We start from the raw sequence: 11209 nt of genomic DNA on the forward strand, positions 1-11209 counted from the left end.
GGGGGCCAGTTGTACTGTTAGAGGGGGCCAGTGACATTAGACGTTATTGTTGCCATATCGTTTTCTTCACTGCATTAGCAGGAATTAGCAGGCAAAAGACCATGCTCATAATCATTAGTGTTCCGCGTTGCCACTGTCTAATAACGGATGTAAAAAAAAAAAAAAGAATGATAGCAAAAATGAGTTATGTAAAAATTATTTCATACTCCACATTTAGGGGGGCCACAAGGGGGTCCAAAATTGTTGTCACAGGGGCACTGCCCCCCTCCCCCCCAGAACCGCTAGTGCATGACATCATCCTGCACTTTAATGGCCACTGTGCAGACTATACTGCACGTTTTACCTGACCAATCATATATGATCCTATGATTTTGTATATATATATATATTTAACTGTTGTGAATATACTATGGCTGTAAGGATGACCAACTAATTTCCCCATGTGGGGAGGAATTCATGAAAGTTCATCTCAGGGGTCGTGGGCTGGTTGGTAATCATCTTGTCCTGTTGCCGTGGAGAGTCCCAGCCTTTATCAGCAACAACATAGTGACCGCTCAGACCTTCTGGGAGAGGCTGTGGATGAACTGTGAGGTGCAGAGCACTGGACAGATACGAGGTCAGAGGCCAAAAGATCTCTCCTTCTTCCCTATTCCCTATATAGTGCACTATTTTTAGACCAGAGCCCTATGGAGAATACGCTGCCATTTTGAATACAACAAGTGACAAGGTTCCTACCTGGCATCCAAATATCTGGAGACACCACTAGTTTATTCAAAGCTGTTTTTATTTTCAGTAACAAGCACATTTTCAAAAGACTATTTCTCTGACTGGTGTTTTATTAACTTTTAAAGATGATGAGTAGACATTTTAACCTACATACACAAGGTGATGGTTCTGTATTAAAACTAAAAGTGCATGTTAACAGTTGAGGTATCAGCATGACTTCCTCTTCTCTTCCTGGTCAAGGTGTATGACTCCATGCTGGCTCTCCCCAGAGACCTGCAGCACCACCATCTCCATCTTGGTTTCCATGGTCACCAGCATCGTCGGGAGGGGGGGGGCAGGAAGTGCACCAACTGCCCGGCCCGAGGGTTCTGGAACCAAGGCCCAGGTTGCCACGGCAGCTGGAGTTCTGTTCCTGATTGCAAGGGGTGCTGGGTCTGGTGTCCCTCAGCTGGACAACTGTGTCATCACTGACTCCTATAATCCTCTGGTACACCAGGGCTTAAAGAAAGAGCTGGGTGCTGCCATCTTTATCTGCTGGTCGGGCAGCTCTCATGGCCAGGTACGGACCACAATGGCAATAAGTCAGACTTTGTGTTTTTAATCCTCCATTTTGATGGCTGTATTGTTGTTCTGAAACTGCTGAAGCAGCTATGTATTTTAAAATGTCCTTCCATTCATTCAGGGGGTCTCCTGGTGTTCTCGTGCCCACAGAGGGATGGCCCTGGGCGGGATAAAGGTTGGTATAAGAATGCAACCAACACCACCACTAACCCTGCCCGCAGCCAGGGCACGACTCATGTCTGATCTGCCCGACCAGAGGAGGACCCTATTCCCCATGTAGTGCACTACATCCCTAGAGAATAGGATGGTATTTGGAAACATTTTCCCTATGTAGAGACCAGGGCCCTATTCCTTATATAGTGCACTACTTTAGACCAGGACCCGTATATAGTGCAATACTTTAGACCTGGGTCTACTGACATTTCTGTTTCAGACTGAAGATCTATCTGATGAAGTGCCTTGTATATCTGAGAAATATTTATTTATTTATTTACTTACACTTTCTCAAAACGAGAGGATAGCAGAAAAACATAAATATAAAGTCTGTGACTGTTGGGCCGGAACAAAACCCTGCAGGAGCGTAGCTCCCCAGGACAAGAGTTGGCCACCGTATCACAGCTCTAAGATATCAGGGACGTGTTCACAAAGCGTCTCAGAACAGGAGTGCTGATCTAGCATCATGTTTGGCTTTAGATCCTAATGGATAAGAGGGGACCTGATCCTAGATCCTAATGGATAAGAGGGGACCTGATCCTAGATCATAATGAATAAGAGGGGACCTGATCCTAGATCATAATGAATAAGAGGGGGACCTGATCCTAGATCATAATAAGTAAGAGGGGGACCTGATCCTAGATGATAATGAATGAGGGACCTGATCCTAGATCAGCACTGCTACTCTGAGATGCTTTGTGAATACGAGCCCTGCTGAAGTCCCCTACTGGTTCAGACAGTGGTGTCATTACCGACAGACATACAGTAACACTGAGGTCCAGTCGGGCCTCAGGAGCCCAGGTTTCCATGACATTTGGAAGGACTGCCTCAGAAGCCCAGGTTTCCATGACATCTGGAAGGGCGGCCTCAGGAGCCCAGGTTTCCATGACATTTGGAAGGACGGGAGAGGTGAGAGGGAGAGGTGGGGCAGGGAGAGGTGGGGCTAAGTGGGCGGGGCAGGGAGAGGTGGGGCTAAGTGGGGGGATGAAAAATGGACTAATCCTAAAGTTGGTTTCCAGGGTGGTGAAAGGCAGTTTCAGATTCTACTGTTCATGTAATCAAAATGAAAAGAAATGACTGTCAACAAGTATAATCAGCAGTTATACATGCAATTCAACCTCCTGTTTCTGGAAGAAAAAAAAAGTTTGTTATTTTTTAATTGATAGGCTGTTATTAACTTCATTCTTGATAAATCCCGTGACCTTTTGGAGCGCTGACCTGGAACAATAGCAGCATTCTCCTGTACTTCCTGTTCTAAAACTCCACACAGGTAGAAAACCACAGGTAGAAAACCGTTCAGTAGGACGAAAACGTTTTGCAACGTTCAGATAGGAATATGCTCTACAGAACAACAAAAAAACACATGCCTCTCTGACATGTAGAATGAGGCTCTATTCGTAACATTTTATTTCACCTGCAATGTTCTACAACGTTTGGCTACTGAACGTAGGTAGCCCTGTTATTCAACCTCTCTCTCCTTGTGTGGCCACTGCATAGACCCCAATACACAGCAGGATAACTACAACTACATGCAGTGGCATCGATAGATAGATAGATAGATAGATAGATAGATAGATAGATAGATAGATAGATAGATAGATAGATAGATAGATAGATAGATAGATAGATAGATAGATAGATAGATAGATAGATAGATAGATAGATAGATAGATAGATAGATAGATAGATAGATAGATAGATAGATAGATAGATAGATAGATAGATAGATAGATAGATAGATAGATAGATAGATAGATAGATAGATAGATAGATAGATAGATAGATAGATAGATAGATAGATAGATAGATAGATAGATAGATAGATAGATAGATAGATAGATAGATAGATAGATAGATAGATAGATAGATAGATAGATAGATAGATAGATAGATAGATAGATAGATAGATAGATAGATAGATAGATAGATAGATAGATAGATAGATAGATAGATAGATAGATAGATAGATAGATAGATAGATAGATAGATAGATAGATAGATAGATAGATAGATAGATAGATAGATAGATAGATAGATAGATAGATAGATAGATAGATAGATAGATAGATAGATAGATAGATAGATAGATAGATAGATAGATAGATAGATAGATAGATAGATAGATAGATAGATAGATAGATAGATAGATAGATAGATAGATAGATAGATAGATAGATAGATAGATAGATAGATATAAATATAATAGTGTCACTATATCCCAGAAAAGGCAAGTCAGAAACGGAGCATGGGGAGTCGTGTGTGTGTCCAGGCACAGGGTGTGGGTGTGTGTGTGTGTGTGTGTGTGTTAGTCCACTCCCAAGGCTTTGAGCTGTCGTTCGATGTCTTCGTCGGAGATGCCGTCTGATTTCGAGGTAGAAGAGGCGGGGTTGTTTCTGCTGGTTGAAGGAGCGTTCACCATCTACGATCAATAAGAACAACAATGAATCATCTCAACCTTGATTCTCCCAAGCATATGCCATTCATAGTATTTCCACAGTACTAGTGTCCTGTCCAGGGGGTGTCCTGGTACATCAAGCTGTCTCACTACAGAAACAGGAGATGGACTAGTGTCCTGTCCAGGGGGTGTCCTGGTACATCAAGCTGTCTCACTACAGAAACAGGATATAGACTAGTGTCCTGGTACATCAAGCTGTCTCACTACAGAAACAGGAGATAGACTAGTGTCCTGTCCAGTAGGAGCCTAACCCAGTTGGACCCTAACCCAGTAGGACCCTAACCCAGTAGGACCCTAACCCAGTAGGACCCTAACCCAGTTGGACCCTAACCCAGTTGGACCCTAAACCTAACCCTGCAGGACCCTAACCCAGTAGGACCCTAACCCTAACCCAGTAAGACCCTAACCCATTAGGACCCTAACCCAGTAAGACCCTAACCCATTAGGACCCTAACCCAGTAGGACCCTAAACCTAATCCCAGTAAGACCCGAAACCTAACCCAGTAAGACCCGAAACCTAACCCAGTAGGACCCTAACCCAGTAGGACCCTAACCCAGTAGGACCCTTGTCAGCCAATCAGCATTCAGGGCTGGAACCAGACAGTTTATAATGCTACATACAGGTCCAGTTTCCCGGACACAGACTAACCCTGGTCCTATTTCAAATCTCCAAATGAAAGTTATTTTAAATCCAGGACTGGTCTTAATCTATATCTGGGGAAAGCAGCCCCAAGGATCTCTCTTACAGTTCCCAATATCAGGGTTTAGTCTCTAGATTTATTCTGCCTTTATTAAATAAATAAATAAATAAATAGATCAGGTACATCATTGAGAACACATATTTCCCAATAAACACTAAAATGTCTCACCTTTCCTGATATCTCGATGCCGATCTCGTCCAGAACCTGGTTAACGATGCTGTCAGACTCCTCCTCGTCTCCAGACGCGTCAAAGATCTCATCCAGCGTATCGTTAACTGAGAGGAGGGGACAGAGAGAGATGACTCCTATAAAACGTCCCTTGTCTCTCTCTCTCTCTCACACACACACACACACACACACACACACACACACACACACACGACAACCGGTCAAAAGTTTGGACACACCTACTCATTCAAGGGTTTTTCTTTATTTTTACCATTTTCTACATTGTAGAATAATAGTTAAGACATCAAAACTATGAAATAATCATGTAGTAAAAAAAATAAAAATAAAAAAAGTGTTAAACAAATCAAAATATATTTTATATTTGAGATTCTTCAAACAATAGCCACCCTTTGTCTTGATGACAGCTTTGCACACTCTTGGCATTTTCTCAACCAGCTTCAAATGGAATGTTTTTCCAACAGTCTTGAAGGAGTTCCCACATATGCTGAGCACTTGTCGACTGCTTTTCTTTTCACTCTGCTGTCCATCTCATCCCAAACCATCTCAATTGGGTTGAGGTCAGGTGATTGTGTAGGCCATGTTGGTTAAGTGTGCTTTAAATTCTAAATAAATCACAGACACCAGCAAAGCACCCCCACACCACCTCCTCCATGCTTCAATTTGGGAACCACAAATAGATCAAATAGATCATCCGTTCACCTACTCTGCGTCTCAAAGACACAGTGGTTGGAACCAAAAATTTCCACCGGTCTAATGTCCATTGCTCGTGTTTCTTGGCCCAAGCAAGTCTCTTCTTCTTATTTGTGTCCTTTAGTAGTGGTTTCTTTGCAGCAATTCGACCATGAAGGCCTGATTCACGCAATCTCCTCTGAACAGATGATGTTGAGATGTGTCTGTTACTTGAACTCTGTAAAGCATTTATTTGGGCTGCAGGCTGGTAACTCTAATGAACGTATCCTCTGCAGCAGAGGTAACTCTGGGTCTTCCTTTCCTGTGGAAGTCCTCATTCCAGGTGACTACCTCATGAAGCTGGTTGAGAGAATGCCAAGAGTGTGCAAAGCTGTCATCAAGGCAAAGGCTTGCTAATTTGAAGAATCTCAAAACTAAAATATATTTTGATTTGTTAAACACTGTTGTTTTCTACATGATGTCATTTGTGTTATTTCATAGTTTTGATGTCTTCACTATTATTCTACAATGTAGAAAATAGTAAAAATAAAGAAAAACCCTTGAATGAGTAGGTGTGTACAAACTGTTGACTGGTGCTGTATATGGACACATGAGTGACATGGGGGAGGGGCTTCTTGATAATGACAAATGGTGTTGTCCAAAATGGCACACGACTACATATATCCCCAATATAGTACACTACTGTCTACCAGGGCCCTATATAGTACACTACCGTCTACCAGGGCCCTATATAGTACACTACCATCTACCAGGGCCCTATATAGTACACTACTGTCTACCAGGACCCTATATAGGGGACAGGGTGTCATTTCAGATGAAACCATTGGTCCCAGAGCAATAGGGCTCTGGTCAAACGTAGTACACTATATAGGTAATACTAGCACACTATATAGGTAATAATAGCATATAGTACACTATATAGGTAATAATAGTATATAGTACACTATATAGGTAATAATAGTATATAGTACACTATATAGGTAATAATAGGTAATAATATTATGTCTTATCATCATGAGGACAACATAGAATGTGTAATATAGATCCAGTCTGATCATCATGAGGACAATAACATAGAATGTGTAACATAGATCCAGTCTTATCATCATGAGGACAATAACATAGAATGTGTAACATAGATCCAGTCTTATCATCATGGAGGACAACATAGAATGTGTAATATAGATCCAGTCTTACTCAGCTCCTCTGACATCTCCATCTTCATGTTCTCCTTCTGGAAGTTCTGCATGGTCTGTTGCATCTTCTGAGGGTCCATCTTCTTATTGACAGCCTGCATAGTCTGAGACGGGAGAGGAGAGGAGAGGAGAGAGAGAGTCACATGGTCTGGTTACAGCCTGCATAGTCTGAGACGGGAGAGGAGAGAGTCACATGGTCTGGTTACAGCCTGCATAGTCTGAGACGGGAGAGGAGAGTCACATGGTCTGGTTACACTTTGCAAAAGGAAGACAACACCCATTAAAATACAGCACACAGATAGACAGACGAGACAGGAGAGACAGGAGAGACAGGAGAGACACAGACAGGAGAGACATAGAGAACGCTGTCCAAGGTGTCTGCACTAGGTACATCACCCCCCTGTGGGAAGAAGCAGCCCACTGATCCACACTAGGTACATCACACCCCTGTGGGAAGAAGCAGCCCACTGATCCACACTAGGTACATCCCACACCCCCCTGTGGGAAGAAGCAGCCCACTGATCCACACTAGGTACATCCCACACCCCCCTGTGGGAAGAAGCAGCCCACTGATCAACACTAGGTACATCCCACACCCCCCTGTGGGAAGAAGCAGCCCACTGATCCACACTTACTTTGGTCGTGGTAGCCATGGCCCCTGCCATCTTCATCTGAGAGTTCATGAGTTTGGTCTGAGAGGACATGGAGGTGACCTTTGAACCCACGGCGTAGCTTCTGTTCTTCTGTCTCCTCAGCTGAATCAGCTGCTTGGCCAGGATGGTACACGCCTCCTTGTTCCCAGTCTTCGCCATCTTCTTAATCTCCATCTCCTGGGAGACAGCGTGCATTCGGAAAGTATTCAGACCCCGTGGACCTGTCCCCACATTTTGTTACAGCCTTATTCTAAATTGTATTAAATCGTCCCCCCCCCTCATCAATCTATACACAATACCCCATAATGACATCACAAGACCCCATAATGACATCACAACATCACAAGACCCCATAATGACATCACAAGACCCCATAATGACATCACAACACCCCATATTGACATCACAACACCCCATATTGACATCACAATACCCCATATTGACATCACAATACCCCATAATGACAAAGCGAAAACAGGTTTGTAGAAATGTACTGGAAACCTGGCACCAGCCCTACGGTGAAGCATTTTTATTTATTTAACCTTTATTTAACTAGGCAAGTCAGTTAAGAACAAATTCTTATTTACAATGATGGCCTACTGGGGAACAGTGGGTTAACTGCCTTGTTCAGGGGCAGAACGACAGATTTGTACCTTGTCGGCTCGGGGATTCGAACTTGCAACCTTTCGGGTTACAAGTCCAACACTCTAACCACTAGGCTACCTGCCGACCCAATATACAGTGCCCAGCGTGGTGGGTACTGTATACAAAAGACAAAGCTTGAAACCAAGACAACAATCTGGGGCTGACTAGCCTGGGTGCCAGCCTGTTTGTGCCATCATACCAACTTCTTGTCAATCCATTGTTATGTTTGGCATGAATGTAATGATATCAAACAGGCTCAAGGTAGGGGTTTTCTACATAGACCTACAGCGCATCCGGAAAGAATTCAGACCCCTTGACTTTTTACACGTTTTGTTACGTTACAGCCTTATTCTAAAATGGATTAAACTAATGTTTTTTCCTCATTAATCTACACACAATATCCCATAATGACGAAGCGAAAACAGGTTTAGACATTTTTACAAATGTATTACAAATTTAAAAAACAGAAACATTATTTACATAAGTATTCAGACCCTTTGCTCTGAGACTCTAAATTGAGCTCAGGTGCATCCTGTTTCCATTGATCATCCTTGAGATGTTTCTACAACTTGATTGGAGTCCACCTGTGGTAAATTCAATTGATTGGACATGATTTGGAAAGGCACACAGACCTGTCTATATAAGGTCCCACAGTGCATGTCAGAGCAAAAACCAATACCATGAGGTCAAAGACATTGTCCGTAGAGCGCCAAGACACGATTGTGTCGAGGCACAGATCTGGGGAATGATACCAAAACATTTCTGCAGCATTGAAGGTTCCCAAGAACACAGTGGCCTCCATCATTCTTAAATGGAAGAAGTTTGGAACCACCAAGACTCTTCCTAGAGCTGGCCGCCCGGCCAAACTGAGCAATCGGGGGAAGAAGGGCCTTGGTCAGGGAGGTGACCAAGAACCTGATGGTCACTCTAACAGAGCTCCAGAGTTCCTCTGTGGAGACGGGAGAACCTTCCTGAAGGACAACCATCTCTGCAGCACTCCACCAATCAGGCCTTTATGGTAGAGTGGCCAGACGGAAGCCCCTCAGTAAAAGTCACATGACAACCCGCTTGGAGTTTGCCAAAAGGCACCTAAAGGACCAATATTGAACTCTTTGGCCTGAATGCCAAGCATCATGTCTGGAGGAAACCTGGCACCATCCCTACAGTGAAGCATGGTGGTGGCAGCATCATGCTGTGGGGATGTTTTTCTACAGCAGGGACTAGGAAACTTGTCAGGATCGAGGGAAAGGGTACTGAGTGAGTAAAGGGTCAGAATACTGATGTAAAATGTGATATTTCAGTTATTTTTATAACTAGGTAAAAATGTCGAAATCAGTTTTTTTTGCTTTGTCATTATGCAGTATTGTGTGTTTGTGTGTGTAGATTGAGGCGGTCTGAATACTGTACATTATCCATGACTCAGATACTCTCTGTATTCACTACTTGACTTTGCAGGGCTTGTGAGAACAGACTACTACTACACACCCACCAGTTGTTTTTCCTGTTTCTCCAGGGAAGTTCTGTCTCTGGTGATCTGTCTCTGGGTTCCTCTCAGCTCTTTGGTCTGCTCCTTTATCACATCTAGACACAGCGGTGGGAGAGAAGACTACAAGATCAGTACTAGGCCTTGGTAGCGGTGGGAGAGAAGACTACAAGATCAGTACTAGGCCTTGGTAGCGGTGGGAGAGAAGACTACAAGATAAGTACTAGGCAAACACAGAGATGAGAACAGAGCGAGAGAGAAACAATTGTTATTGTTTATATCAGTTGTTTTGGTCATAGCCAAAACATCCGTTTCCCATGACAATGAAGCCCTTTGAATTGAGAGAGAGAGGAGACAGACGAGAGATCCGCAGAGGGGATTTTACAGCAGCACCATCATGTGGGTCTCTATGCATGAAGAGACTGAAAATCCAAGTGACAGAACCTACCTGGACCGCAAAACGTCGGCAGAGCAAACGTTTCCTGTGGATACCCTATCGCCACCTACTCCGGCCAGAAGGACCAACATACTGCTATGTTATTGGTGATATGACTCTGTGGTTCTCTATACAGACCAGAGTATTGAAAGGCTGGCTAATAACACTTCCCTGTGTTTTTCCCCCTCCCCTCAGATTACCTCCTATTTAAACGACAAAAACTCGTTTTAAAAAAAGGAAAAACATGAAGTTTATTCAACATTTTGACTTATAATAGGAATGTTGAGCCTACCTGTTAGAGACTAGTGTGTAACGTTAAGTTTTACACTCTCGGATAAGAAGCGACTGAAGCTAACTTTGCTAATGTCGGCTAGCTGAAATACCGAGTCGGTGTACACTTACCATCTACTGTCTTTTTCTTGAAGAAGCCGGCCATGGTGACAGGCGATAACTTGTCCAAATAGCTATAATTCGATGGCTATTTTTTTTTTTTTATAAAAGGGCTCTGTAGCCTTACACCGCCTGTTAAATTAAAACCCGACCACTGACTTGTTTATTTCCTGGTTCGGAGAGAAGCAGGAAGTGCAGCACTTTAATGGGGGCGTTCCAGACAAGCTAGAATAAAAGCGCTGCGCTCACACTGAGCCATGTCGCCTGGGGAGAAAGCCAACCGCTAGGTGGCACACACTGAGCCATGTCGCCTGGGGAGAAAGCCAACCGCTAGGAGGCTCACACTGAGCCATGTCGCCTGGGGAGAAAGCCAACCGCTAGGTGGCACACACTGAGCCATGTCGCCTGGGGAGAAAGCCAACCGCTAGGAGGCACACACTGAGCCATGTCGCCTGGGGAGAAAGCCAACCGCTAGGAGGCTCACACTGAGCCATGTCGCCTGGGGAGAAAGCCAACCGCTAGGAGGCTCACACTGAGCCATGTCGCCTGGGGAGAAAGCCAACCGCTAGGTGGCACACACTGAGCCATGTCGCCTGGGGAGAAAGCCAACCGCTAGGAGGCACACACTGAGCCATGTCGCCTGGGGAGAAAGCCAACCGCTAGGAGGCACACACTGAGCCATGTCGCCTGGGGAGAAAGCCAACCGCTAGGAGGCTCACACTGAGCCATGTCGCCTGGGGAGAAAGCCAACCTCTAGGTGGGGCACACTGAGCCATGTCGCCTGGGGAGAAAGCCAACCTCTAGGTGGCTCACACTGAGCCATGTCGCCTGGGGAGAAAGCCAACCTCTAGGTGGCGCACACTGAGCCATG

At 44.3% G+C, this 11209-nt stretch overlaps 1 protein-coding gene across 1 annotated transcript; it reads right to left on the reverse strand.

The window, feature by feature from the left end:
* Positions 1 to 3567: 3567 nt before the first annotated feature.
* On the reverse strand, positions 3568 to 10543 carry LOC106575904 (charged multivesicular body protein 2b). Its single transcript, XM_045714216.2, has 6 exons — positions 10351 to 10543; positions 9519 to 9610; positions 7367 to 7561; positions 6733 to 6835; positions 4825 to 4931; positions 3568 to 3919 (listed from the first exon to the last, which is right to left on the reverse strand). The coding sequence occupies exons 1-6, from the start codon at positions 10382 to 10384 to the stop codon at positions 3806 to 3808; spliced, it is 645 nt and encodes a 214-aa protein (XP_045570172.1). The 5' UTR covers positions 10385 to 10543; the 3' UTR covers positions 3568 to 3805.
* Between the last annotated feature and the right edge of the window lie 666 nt (positions 10544 to 11209).

This window comes from Salmo salar, unplaced genomic scaffold, assembly GCF_965601325.2.
Source record: "Salmo salar unplaced genomic scaffold, fSalSal1 ptg000229l, whole genome shotgun sequence".
Classification (NCBI taxonomy): Eukaryota; Metazoa; Chordata; class Actinopteri; order Salmoniformes; family Salmonidae; genus Salmo; species Salmo salar.

Excerpts from the sequence above, each read along its gene's own strand:
- LOC106575904 (XM_045714216.2), bottom strand. The coding sequence starts at position 10,384 with ATGGCCGGCTTCTTCAAGAAAAAGACAGTAGATG. Across the intron at positions 7,562-9,518 it reads AGAAACAGGAAAAACAACTG|GAGATGGAGATTAAGAAGAT; the intron begins GTGGGTGTGTAG and ends GCTGTCTCCCAG. Across the intron at positions 4,932-6,732 it reads GGAGATGTCAGAGGAGCTGA|TTAACGATACGCTGGATGAG; the intron begins GTAAGACTGGAT and ends CCCTCCTCTCAG.